The sequence below is a fragment of the Podarcis erhardii genome (assembly GCF_964252035.2).
Source record: "Podarcis erhardii genome assembly, chromosome: 10".
NCBI classification, from domain to species: Eukaryota; Metazoa; Chordata; class Lepidosauria; order Squamata; family Lacertidae; genus Podarcis; species Podarcis erhardii.
Window position 1 is genome coordinate 53,660,252 of NC_138500.1, and position 25,248 is coordinate 53,685,499.

A 25,248-nucleotide genomic window follows, 5' to 3' on the forward strand; every position below is an offset into this window, starting at 1 on the left:
ATTCAGAAACCAAGGGGTAGCTTCCGATTGGCTCCAGGAAGCTCTGCAGCCAATCAGAAGCCCCGTCAGACATTCGGGTTCCAAATAACGTTTGCAAACTGGAACACTCACTTCCGGTGTTTGGGATTCAAGGTACAACTGTATTTTTCAGTTATATTAGAAAGTATGCTCTGGTTTTTATTTTGTTAGCTCTTTGCGTTTCACATCTGGTGTTCTAAAGCTGAGACAGTGCCTTGTTGAGGGGAAACTCAGACACCATGACATGGGACAGGGTCTTGAAACCACTTTTATCCAGTGGCTGTTGGTATTTTCTCTTTTCTCTGTGACAACTCTTGATATATTTCTGAACCTGCTGCCTCCAGCGAACTGAGACACAACTCTCTCTAATCCATCTGCAGTCCATGTACTGAAAGATTTCTAATAACAGGATGTAGCTGAAGAAGATATTAATGACAAAACAGGACTAGTCCATTTTCCCTGTAGTGAGACAGACAATATTTTTCTGCAGGGCAATGAATTTTGGGTGTTCGCACGGGGAATAATATGCTATCCCCATGACGTTCATATTTATTTTAAATGATTTATAAATTGCTTAATCACAGAGTTCTCCCAGCAGTATACAAATAAGACTAAAGATAAAATACAACTAAAAATCAATTAGAAAACAATTATACATAGAACCATCATCATTAAAACACAGATTAAAACAGATAACATTTCTAAAACAAATATAGCATTCTGTGCACCATTGCTGGGAAAGTTATTCTTTTTTAAAAAAAAATGTTCTTGTTTTCAAGATCTACCAGAATGATCTACATGTGTGCAAGTATATCTTATATGGAGTGGTATATTACTCCATTGTTCTTTTAGAAAGGACCTATATCGTGACATGGACTCACTAACTAATAGGAGAAGGAAAGATGTCTTCTTTTTAAAAGCCGGCCTAATTTGGGCTGTTTTCCTCCAACTGTTGAAGATTTTTGTTCATCTGTTTCCTATTTCTTCCATTCACTTATATTCCGACGCCTCCACTCTGGTACCCATAGCAACACTTGTTAATGCTAATGAAACTGCAGCATCTAAAAACTTCCACGCTGAACAAAACTGTTCAATGTTGCAGTTAAATACAGTTGCATTTCCGTCAGGCTTGGATTCCTGCAGTACCTGTTTGAAGTAAACTTGGATTACAAGATTTTGGTAACTTTCTGCTCTTCTGAAACCTACACTGTTGGATGCATTTATGCAGTGAAGCCTTGTATTTGGGTAGCAGCGAATGTCTGAGAAGATCGATACACGGCTCATGTAAAATTGACCCAGTTTAGCTGCAGGACGGAGTTGCCTTTTTGAAGTATTAAATTTGCATTCAGTAGATCAGTGCTGAATACTGAGGCTGATTGATCTGTGAGATGTGCTGTCTTGGAGCACATGGCTGCTCTGGCTAATTCCCATGTAGCAGTAATAGCATGTTAATGAGTGAAGTAACAGACAAATGACTCCCATGAACTTGAACAAAATGCTAATTCAGTTTATTAGGAAGATCTAAAGCATTTCACAAAACGTTCATGAATTTTACTCAGCTGATAAGCTTTTGCTCATCTTTTAGTCAGAAAGCTGGTTGTATCTATTATGCTGGTCTTTTAAAAATTCACTCAGCTTAGATATAGGAGACTTTTTTCATACTTAGGAAATCCAAGTTCATGACATTGCAAAAAAAATGTGAATTTTTTTGGGGGTCCTAGCCCTATTGCCCAGGTGCTGAACAGTTTGAATTAGGATCTTCTCTATCTTGCTTTTAAGAGCTGTGCCCACATTAGGTGGAGCTGTTCATAATGTCAGATGTCAATGCTTGTAGAATATAATGTGTAAGTCTGAAATACATAAATTGTCCTCCTTCACTTTCAGTGGGTAAAGACTATCGAACATCCTTGTATTGGACTCAGTGCATAGTGTTACTTAGATGCGTCCAAAATGCAGAGTTCAGATGGACCCAGAGCCATGGCAGGGGCAGCCGCATCACATATTGGTTTTCTGTGCTTTATCCCAATATGTAGACCACCAGATGGCTGTTTAGACATTTCATGCTACCTTAGCACAAATTAATTGGTCCCAACCTGTCCAGTAATGCCCACTATATTGCAAGAATACAATAAACAGGCACAGTTATATGGTAGCTTAGAAGTGCTGAAATTGTACCTGTTCTTTTTCATGTTGTATGAAGCCTTTGGACTAGAGAAAATGATTTACAAGGTACTCTGACTTCATGATGGCAACCCTAATTCAAAGTTGTGCCTAAAAGCATTGTCCTGCAACTTCTTAGGGTGATATCTCAGAATATAATGATAGATCTCACCAGCCCCTAGACTGAATTGCTAATATTACATATCTTGTTTAAGGCTTGTGGCTGCATCTCATGCAATTTTATATCTAGTGCATAGTATTCTAAGCAGCAGAGATCACAAGATAAATATTATGTAACTCCTCTCTAGTTAAAACTTTATGTAGCAGGCATACTGTTCTATTTTCTTTTTAAGTATTATTTTAGGATTTTTATTTTGTTTGAAAACCCCATCTCATTGTTCTACCTTGTTTTCTTGGCTGTATGTTTTTGTTGTTGCTGCATCCCTTCTTGTTTTGGGATTGTTGTCAAGTTTTTCAACTAATCTCCTCATATTAGCCAGCTGTATTAATGAGATAATAAACCAGGCTTGTTGCTAATGAATTGATTCATTCAACTGCTGAATTTAATTAGAAAGACACTTAACATTCTAGCAGATGTTCTTATTTTGTTTGGGTACAGTTGTATTTCTACACAATGAGCTGACAGACCCATCAATGTCCATATCTATATGCCCTGCTCTTAAAGACTTGTGCCACAAATGTGATCATGCAGACACTCAGTCTATAAATTCCAGTATCGTCGATGATTGCAGGTATAGTGTCTCTTGCCTCGTTGAGACTAAAGAGAGTTCTTCAACAATGCTCTTGTCAATTTTATCATCAGCTAATCCTAACTCCACTTACCTGGGAGTAAGTTCTATTAAATTCAGCAGTACTTGTTTCTAAGTGAACATGGTTAGGCTTGAACTGCAGGTAACTTTCCTTCTTCCAGACAGCTGTTCATAGGTTATGCTAGTGAGACAAGTATGTAGGAAGTGTACCTTCCACATTTTGTCAGGAAGAAGCAGCCTATTCTATCCTTATCTACAGGTATGCACATTTCCTTGTAACACTGGAGTATGTGACCCTTTTTCCGTTGAGGGCTGCATTCCAGGGTGGCAGGGGGGAATAATTTGTTGGAGGCCTCATTCCAGAGTGAAAGGTAAATAGGGACCTGTTATGGGTTAAGGGGGCTGCTTGTGCGTAAATTGTTGAGCTCTAAACTCATGCAATCAGTTTCTAAACTCTCCCAGTCCGCGGAGCCATGGGTGCATGGCTACCTCAATCACTGGCAGAATCCGTCAGTGGGCGTTTCCGGAATTTGCGCCAACATAAGAGTTCTTTGACGGAAACTCTCCTTCGGGATTCTCGGCGTGACAGTTTCCTGCGCGGAGTAGGCGTCCCCAGCGGAGGTCCTGAGCCTTCCGCGCTGTTCTCACTGGAAGCATCTGGGAGCCATCCCTCCGATTGAGTTTCTGCAGGAACTCTCCCTCTCCCCCTGCTGGTTCCTTCCTCCGCATCCGAGGGTCTCTTAGCCTCTGTGAGCCCTTCCACCACCTGACTCTCCGATGGCAGTTCCCTGACAGGACCCTCCCTTGCTGCCATTCCTTTCTCTCTTTCTGCATTTTGCTTTTACTCCTGCTTTTAACCCACATGAACTTTGACCAAGAGCCTCAAGAAACTGGGCTAAGAGCTTCAGGTCCGCTATCTGTGCTGCAAGATGCATAGCCTCCCTTTCCCCATTCTCCCATTGGTCATTTTGCTTTGGGATCCCAGGGCAAAGTGGAACATAAGGAGTTGTCTCATACAAACTCATACTTTTGGTTCAAATAGCTCAGCATTGTCTACATTCTCTGAGAGTGGCTTTTGGGAAGCTTAGACAGGACTATTTTTCACCCCTATCTGGACATGCCATAGAGGGTCAGGGGTCGCCCTGATCCAGTGGGGCTCCAGGGCAGGTGCACCCAAATCTGACCTGCCATTTGGGGAAAAAAACAAGCCTCTAGCTCTCCTAGAAAGAAGGATATGGAGCAAAATGTGCTGGTACTTAAGGGATTTCTGTGAAATGAGAACGGTGTGGCTGCCTTGTATATATTTTCTGAAATGCTCCCTTGCTATTAGGCAGCAGAAGCATCAGTGTGCATGCACACATGTGTGATCTCCATAGCCAGGGCCAGCAGGACATAGTTGGCTTCCCATGGTTGTTGGAAATGATTGTTGCTCTAATTTTGTGTTATGCCATGCCCTTTCCATGGCAGGCATTTGGTGACTGGTGCCTCCAGCACATTTGCAAAATATGAGATGTGCCCTCTAGTCCAAACAGGTTGTCAAGCTCTGCCAATTTGTAATGCGCTGCCTGAGCTCTGCTACTAAGCTGTGACCCTTCTGTAGTGCTCTGTGAGGTGTCAATAACCAATATAAAAGGACAGCCGCGGAACATGCACTCTTGCAAGAATGCAGCCTCTCATTTGCAAACGGGGAAGTATTTTTGCTGTATGTGGCCAAATCCTATCTTGAAATTTGCTCGTTAATCTTTGGGGACATTAGAGATGCAACACCTGATCTGGCTGTTCCTAACGGGAGCAGCGGAAACTGTCCATGTAGGACTTATTTTACATTTGACTTGTAGCCAAAGGTTTAGCATTTAATCATTGGGTAAGCAGACCGTAAGTTTGATTCTTGCCACTAGGATTTTGCAGAAGACTGGCTTTTCAGATAGTTGTGTGCACTTTGCAGTAAGGCTACAAGCTTAATCCCATTTATGTTGGAGTAAGCCCCATGGAATTTAGTAGGACTTACTTCTGAGTGGACACAGTTAGGTATGCCCTGTAGGTCTGTATATGCCCTCCACTGAAGTGAACTGGGAATTTTACCTGTATGAGGTCTACATATCAGCCTGGGCTGATGTCACATTTATTACAAACTCCAAGCTGGCCAAACATGGTTTCTCTCCCCTGCTCTGCACCTAACACTGTAAGGAAGTAATATGTAAGAAGTCTTTGATGCAAAACCAGCCATACAGGAAGTTCATTGCCACCCTTGGCTCGTTTGGGAGCAAGGGCAGGATAGAAATTTAATAAAGAAACACCTTTCCATTCTTTTTCATTCCATTCTATAGAGTGCACACAAGTCTGTTTGCTGACTTAAAAAAAAAAAAGATTTCTTTTGACACTGAGATAGACTAATATAATATATTTGTAATTTATTATTATTATTTCTCTTTAGACCACGAAGACTACATTTTGGAGCCACTTTCTCTGCCAGAAAGTCCAGGTGGCATTTCTGCTGTAGAAGGTTCTCCATCTGTGCCTTGTATATTCTGTGAAGAATATTCTCCTGCATCAGAACAAAACCAGCTTCTGAAGCACATGATTATAGAGCACAAGCTTGTCATTGCAGATGTCAGGCTAGTAGCAGATTTTCGGAGGTATGTAGTTCTTGCTTAAAATTTGATAAAGCAACCTAGGACAGAAAATGTCCAGGAAACTAGAACTGGTATATACTGAGACAACCAAAACACAGTTCCCAATTATGCAAAAGAAAACAGACAGATCCCAAAAAACAGTGAAAGGGAGGCTGAAAGGGTATGTGTGTCTGAAGGAAAATGAATTGATATTGATTTATATATATTAGTAACTTTGTATTAATGCAACTGTGTGTTTTTGTAATATTTTGTTTAAGTTGTCTGTTGTTGCTTCTGTTTTTTGTACGCCATTTAGATACACGTTTAATATATTAAGCAGTAGAAAAATTAAATAATCATTTCATCAATGTTTTATGATGCAGCAGGATAGATACATTTTTGTATATAAATAAAAGGCAATTTTGCTAGACATTAATGTAGGAAACTGAGCCTTGGCTGAGAGAGCTGGACCCAGGGACTGTAGAAACAAGGCTGGAACATGAATGTGTGTGTGCAAAGGAATCCCAAACTTCAAAAATTGGAAGTAAATCATTCTGCAAAAGTAGCCCTGATCATAGCACAAAAACAAATGCATCAGCCTTTTGGGGACCGGAACGAGAGTTGAAAACCTTAAGGAAGGCAGATCTTTGCATTGACCAAACTGCTTCCTTTTTTTGTTTTGGAGCTCAGGCCTTTATATTAAGTTCTCCAGATTGGTTTCTATTTCTTGTAAGCCTGTCAAAACTTGTCTATCCGTCTCTATGAACTGATTCATACAAGTGTAGATCAATTTCTTTATGGAAGAGGAAACCCATGCAATAAAATGGACAGGTAGAGAGAAAGGCATGGTGAATCCACTCCTGAAATGTCCTTTTCGTTGTCTTTCCATGGTAAACTCTAGAGCCTGATAACTCAGTTGAACTTCCTTCCCTTAAAAAGTATTACATGTTGCAGTTGACATGTGATGACCATGCCCTTCTAGGAATGGGTTGGCCTCAGTCCTAATTGCATATTCTAATTGCTAAAGTTCTAGAAGTTCCTATGCCAACAGCTGTTCTGACTGGGGCCACAGGTTGCCCATTCCTGATCTACAGCCTGTGTTAAATAAACCAATCTACCTGCCCCTCATCAATATGTGCTTTTCAAGGTGCACATGTTTTCTCTAATTGACAAGCCTTCTTCAAAACACTAAATGTTGTTGCTTAGCAATTTCACATAGCATGCATTCCAGTCTGTACATGTGTTCTTTTTGTTGCTCTCTTCTTTCCACTTTGGTATCTGCAAAGCCGCTATGTGTGTCTGGCTTCAGATGGCAAAGATCAAGACCTTTTCTGCACTCAGTTTTTACCATGCATGTGTCAGTGTGCCAGATTTGAGACGACTGATGTGCACCAAAAATGAATGGGATCAATTCTTCCACTGTAAATGGTTCAAAGAAGACTGAAATGCATAAACTCAGAGTTGCATAGGTTACTTGTGAGTGGAACCGAGTGATCATCTGTCCCCAGGCCAGACTCAATGGTTTTATTTTTCCAAGAGACTAAAGAATGGTCACTCGGGAAAGGTGATCTATAAATAAATGCTGTCCACATATCAACGTCCAGGTGAGTTGCCATGGCCTGGTTCCTTACATTTCAGTACAGTATACCGTATTTTTCGCTCCATAAGGCACACCGGACCATAAGGCGCACCTAGTTTTTAGAGAGGGAAATCAAGAAGAAAAAAATTATCCGCTTCTCCCAGAGCTTCCCGGGGCTGCCGGGGGAAGCCATCCCACTCGCTGTTTTGGCTTCTGCCATAGCAGAGTGAAGCCTCTCCCGGCCAGAGAGGTTGCGCGCGGCTAAATTCTCCCACCTCCTGCAAAAGCCCACAGGAGCCGTGCACCCTTTAAGGAGCGCGTGGCTCCTGTGGGCTTTTCTACGAGGAGGGAGAAGGGACTGGCCGCGTCAGTCCCTTCTCCCTCCTGGGGAAAAGCCCACAAGAGCCGCGCAGAGCTTGTGTGCAGCTCTTGAGGGCTTTTCCTGCCTGCCTCCCCCCCCCCCCCGCATTCGTTTCATAAGACGCACACACATTTCCCCTTACTTTTTAGGAGGGAAAAAGTGTGTCTTATGGAGCGAAAAATACGGTATATAAGGCAACAAATGAGAGAAGAATTGATGATAAAGCAGAGTCAGTCTGAGTAGTGATGCTGTTGGCAGATCTGGGGAGGATCAAAAGGGAAGGCTGGGGTGGGGAGAGAAGCAGCTTCATCTTGAACATGTTGAGTCTGAGATGGTGATGAGAACAGTATCAGACAAGCAGGTAGAGACATGCAGGATTGGATGGAAGGAGAGAACTCTGAAGTGGAGAGGTATATCTGGGTGTCATGAACAGGCATATAGGTTAGGGAGCCTCTGGGCTCTGGGGTTCTAACTAGGTCTGGCACAGGTCCCAAATTCCCCCAAGACCACTTACGTACAACATTGGGTAGAGGTGCAGCAGCCAGTGAGCAAAGCAGGAATGGCCTTGAAGACTCTCAAGTGAGACTTGCTGTCACTGCTTGTCAGTGGCGACTTCAAGCCTGCTGGGTTTGGCTGCACTACAAAGTTTCCATTGAATGAAAATAGGGTTTAAAGTTGGCACTGGTCCGCATGGTAGAGGCAGTGCTAGGACCTTCATTTGCAGTGTGACATGAATTCAAATCACACTACAAACCACAGAGAAAAAAATGCGTCCCACCTGTCAAAATGGTCCCTCATGGGTGGAGAATCCAGGATCCAGTCCAGAGCTGCAAAAATTGGTAGTTTGGATGCAACACTAAGCCATGGTTTGTTATAGCCATGGTTTGCTGAACAAGCCAGGATCTGTCTTGCAGATGAGCAAAGAAAATATTATTTGCTTTCCCCCACCACGCTGCAATCCCAAATGCCTCGGTGGTGTTTGAGGACACCACAGCCTCACTGCATCACCAGTTATCAGAGGCAAAGGGATTTGTGAAGCTTCTCAGATGGATTCTCAGCAACACAGCATCAGCTCAGAGGGAAATCTCCATGCCACTTTTGTCTTTAGTGATTACCCAGCAGAACCAGACAGCTCTTGTTCAATTTCTGGCTCCTGAGAGAACCTCAGACATGCAGATCAATGCTCACAACTTTACATCATGTAAAGTGAACTATTTCCATGGACATTTTTATGCTTGCAAACATTGGTGTCTGTATTGCACCTGGAAATAATTGAAGGCAGCAACTGTTTGAGATCCGGTCCCTACCTTCCACTCCTCTAGACCCTTCCCTCAACATCTGTGCCACGATTGAACTGAAGGCACACACTTTTGGTTCATTAAGATGCTTGATTGATGAGCAAGGAAAACAGCTGAAAGCAATAACTTTTATTAGGGTGTAACAGAGACTTGAAAGCCAGTGCCAGAAACCAGGAAATGTGATACTAAGAAGCAGCTATTTGCTTCTTAAAAAGTATACATAGTCAATATGTAGGACTATTGGTACTGCTGTGTTCAAGTTCTCTGTCAGCTTTCTGTGCCTCTGTTGCATTTCATCCCATCCCACGAGGACAGTTTGTTTTTCTTGCCAAATTATGGCTCTAGTGTTTTCAAATCCAGAAGTTTCCTTCTTTCATGGGAATGCCATATGGTACTAGGGCACAGAGCTGGCTCTAACTGAGTTTCTTGATATTTGCTTGGATGGAATAATGTATTTTACTGTCAAGTTGGATAATTAAACTACTAAGCAGGTCTCGGTATTCATGCAGTATACATTTTTCTAGAGACTTGTGACCAAGCACGCACAAAGCACCCTTTTATGTTTTGGTAAGTATCAAGTTTTAAAGCCAGGTAATAAGACGAAAAGAATCTAGGGCAAATAAAATCCATATAAAAAGTTAGCTTATTCAGCACCGTAAGCTTGCCATGTTTTTCTTTTTTTTTTAATCAAACACTAGTCATTGTGTCTGGTTTCTTCATACAAGCTGAACATTTGAAATTACCTGGTAATGGATTTCCAATTTCCAACTTATCTGTACTGGGAAGATTGTTCTGGCTAAATAGAAACGTCGCCTTATTTGAAAAATGACCTCTACAAAAGCCTGGTAGCAATGAGTGGCTCGGGTATCCAAATGCTGCAACAAGAATTGCATATTAAGAGTGTAATGAAACGAACAACAGTTTGGGAAATGTTTTGTAACATAGCTGCCTGCATTTTTGCTTCCTCCCCCCCCCCCTTTTTTTAAGATATGCATTGTACTGGAAGAAAAGATTCTCAGAGCAGCCCATTACAGACTTCTGTTGTGTGATAAGAACAAATTCTGAAGCAGCTTTAGGTGAGTGTGTTGTTAATGTAGCCTGCCCAGCCCTGGTTTGCAAAATTCCCCACAATCTGCCATTGGACCACCAATTTTGTTGGGACACTTTTTGCTGAACTGTATCAGATGCTGAAGCACTCTTGTTTGTGGGCTTGAGTTCAACAGATTATTTGATTCACTTTAAAATACAAAGAGTGAGTGTCTAGCATGATATCTTGGACTATAAGCTTGTGGGCAATGCCTGTGTTGATTTTTGTACATGTTGCATACAACATCATCATCATCATCTATACTTGGGGCCAAACAAAGGATGATTATGATAGAATGTTAGGGAAGGAGCCCTCTGCCTTAATATTATAGATATTCCCATACTAGTTATAATATTTCTGATGTGTTACATTTCACCGATTAGAGGCTTATAAGGGTGGCTATAGTAGCTTTGACTGTCAAATAAAATTATAAACCTCTAAATAACTGCTATGAGACACAGTCAGTTCGGCACCCTGCTTCTGGCCTAGCATCAGGTATTCATTTAAAAAAAAAGGAAAGAAAAATCTTGGCAGTTGTAGAATGCAGTTCAACTTTAGGAAATGGAGAGTCTAAAGAAAAAGAGGCATAACAAGGGCTTCAGGCATTTTAAACTGATGCTGGTTCCTCTACCTGTCTGCCTGGAAGATTGGGGTGAGAAGACCAGTTCAGCCTGTTCTGAGTACAAAGTCAGAATGCAGATTTTTTTTCTTTTTCTTTTGGAGAATTCTTTCCACACCAGGCAGTGTGAAGCATTGGTGTACAGTTATTCCCTTAATGTATGAAATATGCAGAGGCTGCATTTGGCTGTTACAGTAAACCATGGGTTCTGAAGCTGGCTTGTTTCAACAAACTATAGCTAATATTTATCACAGATGAGGATTGAAAGTAGTGCTAAACTGTGACTAATAAAAATGAAATGGAAACCTTCAGATTTCTTCATGGAGTGGTAATTGGGAGAGGTGTTTATTACACCATGGTTTATTGTGACATTTGAATGCAGCCAGACACGAGACCTGGGGCTGATTTTCCTTGTCCAGTAAAATCTACCGGCATGCCCTGGTCGGCTTCTCTATATTCATGGATTTGCTTCTGGCTGAAGCACAACATGACTAGGAAATTTCTGAACAGACCCCTTAGAAAGAACATTTGTCTTAAATGGATAGAATTACCACTTGCATCTTTTTCCCTCTCTCAGTGACTAAATATAACTCAAACCTGTATTACATTAAAAAGCTTAATGTATCGACCTAAGTATTCTCCTGACATTTGATCTGTAATCTTTTAACAGAGGAACAAGACAATTACTTCCTTTTATGTGATGCCTTGCCTGAAGACAGAACACTGAGGGAGAAACTTCAGCAACAAAGGCTGGTAAGGTGGGGTTGCATGTGACCATCCCGAAGCATGAAATGAACTGCACAAAAAATGAGGATTTAATTTAATTCCCAGGTTTCCTCTTTCAGTAATAATGAAGTTGATCCTCAATGGTTAACTTAACAGTTCCAGAAAGCTCAGTAGGACTTACTTCTTTAAAGTGGATCCTCCCAGTGTCCCTATTTTCCAGGGACAGTCCCTGATTTAGAGAAGCCATCCCAGTTTCTGATTTGATCCCGGAATGTCCCACTTTTTTTAGGATGTCCCTATTTTCATTGGATAAATGTTGGAGGGTGTGGAGTTATGCGACCCCAGAGCCATCTGTAGACAGCCCTGTATAGGGAAGTTTTTTAAATGTTTAATGTTTTATTATGTTTTTATGTATGTTGGAAGCCGCCCAGAGTGCCTGGGGCAACCCAGTCAGATGGACAGGGTATAATAATAATAATAATAATAATAATAATAATAATAATAATTAATAATGGAATGGGACGTCCCTATTTTTATCAGAGAAATGTTGGAGGGTATGTTTAAAGGTGTGCTGAAAATGACTCAGAAGAATCCAAGGATGCAGTTTTGAATACAAAGTATATGTCATATGTTTGTCCACAAGAGTAAAGATTCTTCACCTGGGATTCTGATCTCTCCGCAACACTGCCCAATCCTACTTAGTGACCCTGTTATCAATAAATCTCTGGCCTTCCTTCAACAAAGGAATTGCAGAAATCCACCAGCTGAGCATTCCCAGAGGCAGCTGAATGTGTTTATCAGCCGTGGCTTCTTATTTGCAGAGCTATCCAACATCAGAAGAAGCAAAATAAATAGGAACCTCTTGAAAGGGGGGGCAGCAGATAGATAAAGGTCCTTCTGCTCTTTTTGCTCTCTTTGAACTGATTCACACATGCATATATCTCTGAGTTTCTAGGGCTCTTGCCATCTTATCGCTTAATGACTCAACAGCTGAAGGGGAGGCTCTGTTCAGTGACAGTTCAAAAGCGGGCCTTTCAAACCTTGCTGTGGCTCTTGCATAAAGCAAGCCCTAAAATGGCACCTCCGCGGTGAAACTTTCTTCTCGTTAAGTTGTTTTGGAGATGTGAAAGCTCCATGGGAGGTGTGTGTGTTCTTTCAAACATACCGAGTCCACCACTTTTTGCAGCTGCCAGAGAAGCAGGCATGCATAGGTAAGCTCAACCTGCAAAGTAGTTCTAGCAGGTTGTCGAATTTCCTCAAAAATAAACCAATTGCCAGAACAACTCAAGCTTACCATAGAGGGGTAGCCAATGCAGTGCCCTTTAGGTGTTGCTGATTACGGCTTATGAATTCTTTAGTCATTGGCTTATTATTATTATTAAGCTGCCTGTTCCTCTGCTGAGGTGCTTACGGAGTGTGAGGGTGAAGAAATAGGGATCTTTTTTTAAAAAAGTGATGACTTGCTTAGTTTCAAAGCCCTGGGGCACCAAACAACTGTTTTTTCCTGATGATATAGAATGTGTCGAGGGTTTTTAGTTCTACAACATTTTAAATCTTGAGCTCTTTATATCTCCTGTGCATTGAGGAGAAACCTAAGTATCTTCAAGTTCCAGTTTCCTCACTCTAGGTCTTCCGTTACTTGTGTAAAATATAAATGATTTCTTGCTTCAATCTCTCTCGTGGAAAAGATACACCTAGCCTCTCTTAACTCAGTTCTCTTGCCTGAAGCAATATGCAGCTTCAAACTATGAACACTCAGCAGTAAAATGCAGCTTTTATTTAAATTGGAGGAGAAAATTCCTAGAAATAGATACAAAAATGGTTTTTTTAAGTGTTCTGGGAGATCTGTTAGGGATATATGATAAAATGTTTTGCTTTGGTTTAAGGCTTAAACCTATATTATTTAAGATTTTAAAAAATGCTCCTTTTATTCACATGGGTGCACCTATACATCAAGGAGCCATTGATGATCATATTGATTTATCGAGGCTAAAATCTTTTTGTTACGCAGATTGAGTCCATCAATCCTTGTGTCATCCAAATTCTTATTTTGGGAGGTGCAAATACATTTTCTCCAGTTTTCATTTGAACTGCACTGGATTAAACCAGCCTTCAGGTCTTCCTGTTTTGCCTGTTACTCTTCCTTCATGCTGTGTGAACATTTGAACCTAATCGTCGGCGAGAAAACCATGTTTTCAAATGAATCAAGTGCCTGTGTTGCTCATTAGCTGATAATGAGAGACAATGGAAAACTGCTAGGAATAATTTACAATGAAGCTATTTTCAAAAATGAATGTGATTGCATGTGTTGTTTTTCTTCCTGTTCAACAGAGAGAGAATCTGGAGCAACAGCAGCGAGAGAGAAATGACACCGACTTTCACGGTGCATGCATGTTCTGTGATAAAGAGTTTATTGGTAACAGGTTAGCGATGAACGTTTGACTACGCGTTTTCATCCTCGTGAACATCCCAAGCCTATGCAAATGGGGGAAATGGAAATGTCACTATAAGGCTTTGGTACAGATGTGGCTGTAGCAGCATTTTATAGCTGGCAAAATGTTAGAGTTGCCTACAGGTAGCCCAGTGTAAGAAAAGTGCTGGTGGAAAGACCAAAGGGTCCATACAGTCCAACATCCCATTTCACACATGCTCATCAACTAGCTAAGGCAGTGATGGAGATTTTGTAGTCCAGCCGCATCTGGAAGGCCACAGCCTCTCTCATCCTTGATGATTGGCCATGCTGACTGGGGCTGATGGGTTTTGGAGTCCATGAGCAACTTGGGGAACGCACAATGCTTTGGAACAAGGATTTAGCCATCATGACTAATGGCTATTGATAGATCTATTGTCCATGACTTCATCCCCTTTCAAAGTCTTGTAAGCCATTGGCCATCATCACATCATGGGCAATGAAATCCATAAAAGAAGAAGCATAAAGAATTCTTTTGTTTTGCCTGTCCTGAATCATTAGTTGACTGGCATTCTAGTTGACTATGCCATTAGTTGACATGGGCACACGACTCACTTTCGGTCTGACATACCATGGTTGTTGGACCAGAATTGTTATTTATGAATTAGTAGATCTATGAATTAGTGATCTATGAATCTCAGTGGCCTGCTGTGCACATCACTTTAAACCACAGTTAGGCTTAACTATACTGTCAAGGTGTTGTGCAGTATACTGGGCTAAAATCTTGGACACATTGCCATGGTTTGACTTGGTATTATGTCTGAACCTGGGTTTGTGGCTTGTCTCTCAAAATAAACCACAATCCGTAACCAAGAGTTTTTGCCCATGGTTTTAGCCCTGGGCACCAGCATGCTGCAGATTCATCTTTAAAACATAGTTAACCATGTGCAAGCCAAGCCCATCACACATTTTAGTGGTGGGAATATTCTCGTCTTCTAGCTTTGCATTGGCTCTTTCTCATCACATACCTGGTTCTAAACAATGAATTTGATTTATGTACTTGTTTTGCATGCCAAGGTCCTTTCCTTTTTTAAAAAAGGTGTGTGGGTTTGTCTTGTGTTGCTACCACTCAGAAGGCACCAAGATGGACTGACTGGCACATGCCCATAGAAGCCTTCTTGGGTGTCTGCAGGATCCCTTCCCCAACCCTGGTATTAGGCCTGAAAGGATTGTTTTGTTGTAGCCAATAGAATAGATTGGGAGGGGAGCCATGTTCAGTTTATCCAGTTTGCATAGGTGCCCCTGGGCACAAAAAGGTTGGCGACCTCTGCAAAGCATTAATATATTCTCCCATTTCTACTGAAATCTACTCAAATGGTGCCCCCGGTGAGTAATTAGAGTATTGGTTAAAATTAGCAATTCTTTTTGGTTTCAAGCTGGCAGGTCAGGTTGTGAAATGCTGCAGTGAGGTGGCGATAAATCTTGAGATGTAAATTTTCCCATTTAGTTACACACAACTGCTTTCGCTGCTGGGAAAGCTGCACACAGTGCTGTAACTTATTCAGTGTTGGTTTTATAGGGGTGAAATCCACATTTTCTTCAGTTAAGTGGAAATAATTTGTCTAGCCGCAAAAAAAGAAACAGTGCAGTTACTTAGTTGCGGTTTTATACTATTTTAAGTGTTCCGAGTACAGAGAGCCGCTTCAGAAAGACTCTTTGGGCTTTCTTCCTCTCTCCATGTTGGCCTCTGCAGGGAAAAGAGGCACACTTACAAAGGGGAGAAAGGACATTTATTTTTAGTGATGCTCCTTAAACCATCGCACCAGCCTCTTTCTTCCCCCCACAACCCACCAACCCAAAGAGCCATGTTTTGAAGCTGCCGTGAAAGTATGTTAAAGGAACTAATGCTCTGCTTGAATTCTTCCTTTGTAGATCAGACCTTCTCAATCACATGGCAAACGATCATGCATTCAATGTTGGGCTGCCAGATAACATTGTACACTGTGAGGAGTTTTTGGAACTTCTACAGAAGAAACTAGACAGGTACGCTAAGTAGCTGAGTTTACAGAAAGACTGGATATGATAATTGTAACAAATAAAGTTAGTGGACACGAGAGACTCTGTATATTGTTTTGGGGGTTCTTCACATCATTATCTTCACCTAAACCATTCCTCTTTGAGCCCAGGTCCCATAGCTTTTGTATATCAGGATTGGAAAGAACAGTAGTGTCACTTATACGAAGATTTGGGATGCTTCCAGGTGTGCGTTCATTGTGGAAGCACTGCAGTTTTTTTACAAACATGGTTTTGTCTTCATCAAAATGCTTATCCCAAACCATACTTTCCTTAACATTAATCTGAATTTCCCCTTACCACAGAAAATCCACTATATAAAAACAACCCATTTTACATCCACAGTCACTACTGGAAAGGAGGTGGGGAGGATGCTTCTTGCATTTATTTATTTTTTTAAAAAAGTTTGGAATTAAATCAATAGTAAGGAGCAGCTCGATTATCTCCGAATTGTGTTTATGAAAAAAAGAGATTGATGTATAGGTCCTTGAGTATTCAGAAGCAACTGACTCAGTTGGTAGAAAATGGATTTTTAAGAGCTTATAAAAGGGAGCCTGGGAATTGAATAAGTAATATTGTTTCATAGTTCTATGGATGAAGTAACAGTAAAAGTTGGAGATGGTCTCTAAATGCAATCCCTGACCAATCTGGGCACCTGAAGGCAGGAAATATGTGTGTTTGTTTGTGTGTGTGTGTGTGTGATGGTTGGAGAGAGGGCAGTATTTTTACTTACCAATGCAATATGCTAACATGTTAAAATGTTCTTCAAATAAGTTCAGTTACATTGATCTGTGAATCATGCAGCCGCGCAAAGGGTCCTTGTGCTTCTTGCTCAGGCAGCAGAATGAGATATATGGGAATCTGATCAATCAGTATTATATTAATGCCAAGCAGAGTCACTCTGCCCAAAGCTATCTGAAGCATGACTTACTAAGGTTCTTCCACACTGTAACACTCTTGCAATAAGCAATTTTAAAAATAATATTCTTGCCGTATTAAGTCAATCCATTTTTTCTGTGTTGAAGGGCATTTTCATCCAGTACCAATGATGCCAACAGCTAAGGCTCAGTCTGTTGTGCTTGCAGTGGTTTATGCTTTGATATTTTTTTTTGGTATATTTTTTTTTTGTTATTGCATAAATTTAGTTATGTGTGTTTTTATATTCTTTGCTTCCATGGCTGCATAACTTGATTATTCCAGTGTCAAATACTGTACAAGGATACAATACAGAAAATTTATAAAAGTTATTGTAAACATGTAAAAAAAAAAAAAGCTCAGTAGTACTAATAAATCAGCAGTCATATAAATTCTACAAGGCCAAACCACCAATAGTTCTCAAAATATGATTTAATTTCACATATTTACACTACATCAGTTGGCAGTGGTGGTTCCTTTAACACAAGGGATTAATGTGTTTGATGAGCCAATTCTATATCTGCTCTCCCCCTCCAGGGACAAATTTAAAAACTGGGTGGGGTCACCTACCTGCCAATCAACTGACATTGGGCGATGTTTCTCTTTTGAAAGTGCACTCCCATTTTGCCTTCAAGTAATCATAGAATCACAGTTGTTGTTAGAAGGGTCTTCTAATCCAACCCTCTGCAATGCAACTATTTTTTGTCTGAGGTGGGGCTCGAACCCTCGACCCTGAGATTGAGTCTCATTCTCTGTCAGCTGAGCTATGCCAGCTCTTGCAGGGTGCTCCAAGATTATGAAGCAGTTTGCATCGAAACAGCTGCTGAAACAGAGCGTTAACGCATGCCTTAAGCCTTCTAATTCAGCATATGCTCCTGAAAACCACAAACTGCCTGAATCGGGGGGGGGGGGGATCTTTCTCTCTTTAAATTTATCTAACCGTGCTTTCTCAAAGTGAGCTGCTTTGAGTTACTTGAAGTAAGTGGCTGGTTCCTTACAGCAATGTCCCTAGCACCAGTTTGTAATTTTATTTATTTATTTTTAATCTTAGCTTGCAGTGTTTGTACTGTGAAAAAACCTTTCGAGATAAGAACACGCTCAAGGATCACATGAGAAAGAAGCAGCATCGCAGAATCAATGCCAAAAACAGAGAATACGACAGATTTTATATCATTAATTATCTGGTAAGTTGATGTACAGTCATACCTCGGGTTACAGACGCTTCAAGTTGCACGTTTTTGGGTTGCACACCACACCGAACCCAGAAGTACCAGAATGGGTTACTTCTGGGTTTTGGCGCATGCGCAGAAGCACTAAATCACACTTTGCGCATGCGCAGAAGCACCGAATCACGACCTGCGCGTGTGCAGACACAGCGCTGCAGGTTGCGAACGTGCCTCCCGCGCGGATCACGTTCGCAACCTGAGCGTCCACCGTATATGCAACTCTTATTTGACTGACAATGCAATCCTCTATATGTCAACTCATTTTTTTTAGTTCACTGGGACTTCCTGACTAGTAAGAATGAAATTGCAGCCTGATTTGCAAGTTGTATGCATGATGCCATCAAACTGAATCAGGTTTAAGTCTCGCCAGTTTTAAATCAATGGGATGCAAATACTTTGCTTGCTGGGGAGCTTGACAACGATACCAGGAAAGGTTCTAGAACAGATAATTAAACAGACAGCCTGTGAGCACTTGAAAAAGGGTGCTATGATTACGAAAACACAGCATGGGTTTCTCAAAAACAAGTCATACCAGACAAATATCTCTCTCTCTCTCTCTCTCTCTCTGATAGAGTTAAAAGCTTGGTGGATCAGGGAAATGCTGCAGACATAGTAGATCTTGGTTTCAGTAAGGTTTTTGGCCAAGTCTTTCATTATATTCTTTCGGAGAATCTGGTAAAATGTGGAGTGGATGAGGTAACTGTTGCTCTTGCTTGTTCTTTGGCCATGTTCTGCAAGACTAAGTGACAAAACGAGCATTTCATTGTGGGCAAGAAACAGAAATGCCTCTTTCAGCCAAGGTGAATGGGCATGTTTTTAAATCCACCCCCCGAATGTTAATAATGAGGGGGAGACAGGTCAACACCAACAAGGCCTCCCCAACTGATCATAGGGCCCAGGATGGTGAATACTGAGGAATGCTTTTTAAGTTCTTTGGTCCCAAGGCATTGGAGATGTTATACTGCAGTGCTAACATTCTGATATCCGGTATCTCACTGGCGTTTCACTAAGGCTGAATTAGTTTCCCAGCCACTATTAAAGCTTTCCCTTTCTCTTTAACTGAATGTGGACTGACATAATTGAAATGACAGATGTGTAGCCTCTCTCGTTCATTATTGCACACCCTGAAGCATTTGGAGGTCATGAACCAGCTCTTCAAAACCATGTTTGATTTTTCTAAGAAGACAGAAATGTAATGCTATTGCCTTATAAGAGTGTTTTTATTGGGCAGTAAATATTATATAAAACTCAAGAGTTACTGTAATAGCAGTAATAATTTTTCTAGTATTGCCTGTGTACTAGAATTTCACTTAATGGGATTATTTGTGCCTAGGAGATCCTGTGTGCTAGTTACTCTAAAGTAGTTTTCTGTGTCACAGTTTATTGTTGTTGTTGTTCATTAAATTTATATTTTGCCATTCATTGGAAGACCACAGGGCAATTTACAAATTTACAAGTTTAACTGGCCTGGCTTGCTTTAAGCCTGTCTGAGGGGCTATTCACAAAGTTTAGGTGTGTTTGCAATATGCCAGGACACAGGAGTAAGTCTGAGGCTTGTGTAACCCCACCAACCACATGGAATAAGAAGAGGTAAATGAGCATGGGGGAAGGAGGGGATTGCCAGGCCCTTGGGCTCACCCTTCTGCCATACGACATGAGTGCCTGTGTGCCTATGCAGATAATGAAATGGTCCTGTTAAAACAGTGGTACCTCGGGTTAAGAACTTAGGTCCGTTCTTAACCTGAAACTGTTCTTAACCTGAAGCACCACTTTAGCTAATGGGGCCTCCCGCTGCCGCCGCACCGCCAGAGCACAATTTCTGTCCTCATCCTGAACCAAAGTTCTTAACCTGAGGTACTATTTCTGGGTTAGCATAGTCTGTAACCTGAAGCGTATGTAACCGGAAGCATATGTAACCCGAGGTACCACCGTAAAGACTTTTAATTCCAGTATTGGAGAGCAAGCCCAAGCCATTGGGCAGTTTGCTTCTGTAATTCTCCTGCAGTGAACTTGTTGAAAGAGGTAAAATTCCCCGTTGCTTCCAGTATAGCTGGAAATTACTTAAAACCTGATGTAGCCTAAAAAATCTAAAGCTTTTGTCTATTCTAAACTTGGGGTCACTTGATACCATTAGGTAAAAGGGTAAAAAAGGTAAAGGACCCCTGGATGGTTAAGTTCAGTCAAAGGCGACTATGGGGTTGCGGCGTTCATCTTGCTTTCAGGCCGGCGTTTGTCCACAGACAGCTTTCTGGGTCATGTGGCCAGCATGACTAAACCACTTCTGGTACAATGGAACACTGTGACTGAAGCCCGAGCGCACGGAAACGCCGTTTACCTTCCCACCACAGCGGTACCTATTCATCCACTTGCACTGGTGTGCTTTCGAACTGCTAGGTTGGCAGGAGCTGGGACAGAGCAACAGAAGTTAACCCGTTGCAGGGATTTGAACCTCCGACCTTCTGATTGGCAAGCCCAATAGCTTAGTGGTTTAGACCACAGCACCACCCGCATCCCCACTTGATACCATTATACTGTAAGTGGTTAGGGAAGGGAACTCTTCCTCTACCACCCCCTTCCCACCCCTGTTTATTAGCTTTTTATTAAAAAGCTAGCTGCTCGACATGACCACTCGACATGGGAGGCCGCGTGGTACTATGGAGGGTGTGTGTGGTGAGAGGGGTGTTAATGTGAGGTATCGGTAGTTATCTCACTATCCTGGTAACGTTAATGAATCTAGCTGCCGCACTTGGAGAGTTTACCCTCGAGAGTAGCATCTCTGAATTAATTACAGGATCCAAATTCCCTAATCTGTACTGACATCTTGTTACAGGCTGTTCTAACAAATGTATGTCTCTGCACCGTTTACCTGACACGCTGTAGCAGCTTTGATGGAGCTATGGGACTGGTCTTTTTTTGTTTGTGTGTGTGTGTGTGTTCATTTGCTATAAAATATTGCAATAGGGTCGTTGTAGATTTGTAAGACTCCATTTTAATCTCTTGTCTCCATGACTTTTCTGTGTTATTATTTAATAAGGAACAAGGGTAGGACATGCCAACATACCTAGAAGTGGTAATAACTAACACTGTGTCTGAAGGACCTACAATGTTGTGTGAATAAGGCGAAAGCCCTTTAAAATAAAATGCCACCTGGCTACTCCTGATCTAAGCATCTAGCTAATAATACACTTAGCATTAGAGTAGCTAGATGGTGCTTTACTATTATTTTAAACATTTTCCCTTACTCCTCAGTGTTGTAGCTCCTTCAAACATAATGGCCCTTCTGTCTTCCCCACCCCCAGGAAAAAAACATGCATTGCCAGAAAAGGATATAAAATAAAAGTGGATTGTATCTGTGGCACCCCAACTTACCCAGGATCACATCTTGACAAAGAGTCAGAATTTTAACATAACCCAGCCCAATATTAGATTTCGTGTCCTAGAAATCTTCATGATATATATTTTTTGAGTTAAATATTTATTGTATTTATTTATTACCTGATATATAGACTGCCCCTTGAGGGAGTAATTTATACTCCAAACCAGCCAGTTTAGGCTTTTGTGGCAGGCTAACAATAAAAATAAATACATACATACAGTACATTTTCCCACAGTAAAACAACAGTATCTTAACTCTAACAAGCTATTACAAGGAGGCAAATGCTTTACTGGAAATGTAAAAATGTAAGACATGTAGGTGAAAACTTATTCCGACTGGTTTTGGGAACTGACTATTTTTAAGGAGAGGAGTGGTGTGATGATCTGTATATTTTAACAGGTCTCGTATACATATAGATACATACATATATACATATATACATATATACATATTAGTTCTATTAATGTTTGTTTTTTAATTATTGCTTTCTTTTCTGTGTTTTAAGCTGTTTTTATTTTAGCTGTAAATGACCTTGAGTGGCCTCATTTTGAATTATTTACATCCACTGACTAAGACTTGGAGCATTGACTGTTGCTGAAGTATCATGGATTCATGTTTGCTCTGTGCGTTTTTCTTTCGCCTCCAGGAATTTGGCAAGACCTGGGAAGAGGTTCAGTCCGAAGATGACAGAGAATTGTTGGACAACCAGGAAGAGTAAGAGTTGTATTTAAAGTTTAGAGTGGTGGGAAATCTGTTCTGCGGGCTTGGCAACATTATGTTGTAAAAAAAGTGGCATTCAGGGACAATGTAGGTATGGCCGAGAATGTTGATGAATAGGATTTCCAGTGTTTTTTAGTGTTTTATAGCAACCACGAGGAGCTCCAGAGCCATAGAAGATACAGTTCAACATGCTATGTATTCCCACCCCACTTATAATAATTTTGCATTTTAATGTATGTCCTTTCCAGTTAGGGCATAGCAATAAACTGTATGGACTACCCTTCTAAAGAAACAGAGCCCACCATATTTCCCCAATTCTCTCATAACCCCCATGAGAGTCAGAAAACAAAGCAAAGGGGCAAGTGTCCTAGGGGAGATAGCACAGAAAAGCTAGGCCCCAGTGCACTACAAAATTTTGCAGCCGTTTTTTATTCCTTCATTTAAAGTTCTCAGAAATTTAGGGTTAGGGGTTGGAGAGGAAATGGGGGTTAAGAGGAGGCGAAACTGAGCCGGTGGGAATAAAATACAATTCCTTTTCTAGCTGTTATTTCGGAGCATGGCCACTAGCTAATGGTTTTGATTACTATAGAGATGGCATTGCATGGCAAGTCCCCCTCCCCACTTGGGAAATAAAGACACAGGACACGGTATATTAAGGTTAATGGGCGTAAAAGGCCACAACTTTATTGATTGCAGGAATTGAGCGGTATTGGCTTAGGCATTGGTCCTATCGACTAACCGGCTTCAGCCCAATTGCATGAAGGCCAGTAAGAGCTAATCACCAGTGGGGGGAGTCCTGCTGATGTACATCAACTAGGACCTCCCCCGGGGTCACCGCTCTTAGGCCCACACCTCCATAGGCTCCGGACAGGGCAACGCCCCCCGGAGTCCTTTACCGGACTACCCTTTGCTTTGGGGGAAGGTGATGGCGCTTCCTTCCCCCCTCATTTACATAACAATACCCCTAGCAATGCCTAACCACCAATGCCGAGGAAGTTGTGATGATTTGCTACGAGGTAGGCGGAAAACCAAATGGCTGGTGCCAATTTGCCAAGTGGAAAAAATTCCTACCAGGCCCCTTGACGGCGACCAACCAAAGTCCATAGCAATGTCAGAGAGCTAAACCTAAGAGAAGGCGGGGTGGGAAACCAGAGCAGCTGGAACGGGAAAGAGAGAAAAATCCTCGGGCACGTCAGCCCTAAGTAGCCCAGGCCACGCCTCCCCGGCCAGCCGATTGGCTGGTCGGGACAATGACGCGCCTGAGGATTCCCTCACTCTTGCGGGGGCTGTGAGTCAGCCCCTGCGTGCATGGGGAGGGCGTGGGCCCGCAACCCCACCTCCTCTCTAGTTCGGAAGTGGCTTTGTCCAGCTGCACACTGGAAGCAAACCACCCTCTGTGGAAATGAAGTATTGCTTTACCTTGCATTTGTTCCTTACAAGTAAACACACCCATACACTTCTGCAGTACGGTGGTACCTCGGGTTACATACGCTTCAGGTTACAGACTCCGCTAACCCAGAATTATTACCTCAGGTTAAGAGCTTTGCTTCAGGATAAGAACAGAAATCGTGCTCCGGTGGTGCGACAGCAGTGGGAGGCCCCATTAGCTAAAGTGTTGCTTCATATTAAGAACAGTTTCAGGTTAAGAACGGAACTCCGGAACGAATTAAGTACTTAACCCGAGGTACCACTGTAAACAGTGATTTGCCTTATCAAATAATAAGCATTAGTCATGTCTGCATAACCAGGAGAAAGAATGTTGCCTGTTCTTGTTAGATTTATAGAAGAGATGCCCGGCCACAGATTAGCGGGGGGGGGGGGGGGCATGGCAGCCTGAGGTGAAAGGGCTGTGGAATTCCGTTACCTTGGGTAATGGTACGACCTTGCAGATGGTAAGACCTACTCCAAAGGACATTTCATTTAGTTCAAAGGGTTGATTTCTGCCAGTATTGCATGCATTCTTATAGCTAGCCTATGCTATCACTCCCCGTTAGAGCAGAGTCAGATGCTGAGTGCCGAAAGCTATGTAGCCAAGGGCCAGTGAGAAACAGAGAGCCCCAAGGTTTGTACAAGTTCAAACAATGTTTACATGAAAAGCTAAAAAGAACCATCAAAACTCATCCAGTGAGGACTGAGTATGCTTAGTGACTATGGAATGCTCAAGAGTTCTGGGTTAAAACTGGGGTGGGGGAATATCATGGCTGCCTTGCAGGTGGTGAAGACTCGTGTGAAATAGGTTTCTGTCCCGTTTCAACTCTGTTCCGGTTTCCACAGAAAGGGGCATTACAGTGGTACCTCGGGTTAAGTACTTAATTTGTTCCGGAGGTCCGTTCTTAACCTGAAACTGTTCTTAACCTGAAGCACCACTTTAGCTAATGGGGCCTCCCGCTGCCGCCGTGCCACTGGAGCACAATTTCCTGAAGAAAAGTTCTTAACCCGAGGTACTATTTCTGGGTTAGCGAAGTCTGTAACCTGAAGTGTATGTCACCTGACGCATACGTAACCCGAGGTACCACTGTACTTTGCATTGACATAACTGCCTGACAGTCTGTGAAGTTGATTCCCGTTTACTTTCATGTTGGATAAGTGGAAGCAGAATGGGGTCCCATGTCTGTAGCATTTCCATATCTTTCAGGAACCTTTGCAAATCACCAACTTCAACTGGCTTTTTGCACTGCTTTTTTTGCAGAGACTGGTCCGGCTGGGAAGAACATCCAGTTTGTGCAGTGTGCCTTTTCTGCGAAAAGCAAGCTGACACCACAGAAAAGCTCTATGCTCACATGGAGGTAAGAGGCCTGTTCCACTTTCTGTATTAGATCTTGCTTTGGAAAAGGGGGAGGATATAATTTGATAGCGTTCAGATGCCCTGTTCTAGTCCAAAAAACCCCACTGTTTTATGTCATTGTTTCATGTCATTGTTTCACAACATGGTGCCTTCCAAATACTTTGGACTACAACTTCCATGATTCCTTAACATTCTCTATGCCCACCAGGGCTGGTGGGAGTTGCAAACCAAAATATCTGAAGACCACCATATTGGGGAAAGCTGTTCTGTACTTTATTAGTTTCAGCCGACAGAATGTTTTGGCAGAGTTTAAAACTTTGCATTTATAATAAGGAAAGATTAGAATCACCATCATCACCATCATCATCATACTGATTCGAGTCTTCTTGTACTCATGCTATGTTACTATTGGCAGGTGTAGTAAATAAATAAAAGATTTAATGCAGCTGGGACTGGGTACAATTTGTCCAGGCTTCTCTGATAAAACACAAAATGGAGAAGAAAATGAGAAAC

At 41.8% G+C, this 25,248-nt stretch overlaps 1 protein-coding gene across 2 annotated transcripts in view; it reads left to right on the forward strand.

The window, feature by feature from the left end:
• Positions 1–25,248, forward strand: part of ZNF277 (zinc finger protein 277) — a 38,758-nt gene that overhangs the window by 10,013 nt on the left and 3,497 nt on the right. Inside the window, exons 1-9 of one of the 2 annotated variants that reach the window (XM_081878051.1) lie at positions 3,124–3,207; positions 5,383–5,584; positions 9,786–9,874; positions 11,175–11,257; positions 13,562–13,653; positions 15,573–15,683; positions 17,680–17,812; positions 21,877–21,944; positions 24,640–24,736. In XM_081878051.1, coding sequence (XP_081734177.1) covers positions 5,526–5,584; positions 9,786–9,874; positions 11,175–11,257; positions 13,562–13,653; positions 15,573–15,683; positions 17,680–17,812; positions 21,877–21,944; positions 24,640–24,736 — 732 coding nt within the window. In that variant the 5' untranslated portion in view covers positions 3,124–3,207; positions 5,383–5,525. Of the gene's footprint in view, positions 1–3,123; positions 3,208–5,382; positions 5,585–9,785; positions 9,875–11,174; positions 11,258–13,561; positions 13,654–15,572; positions 15,684–17,679; positions 17,813–21,876; positions 21,945–24,639; positions 24,737–25,248 lie in introns of those variants that run through there. The other variant, XM_081878050.1, reaches the window with a different exon arrangement.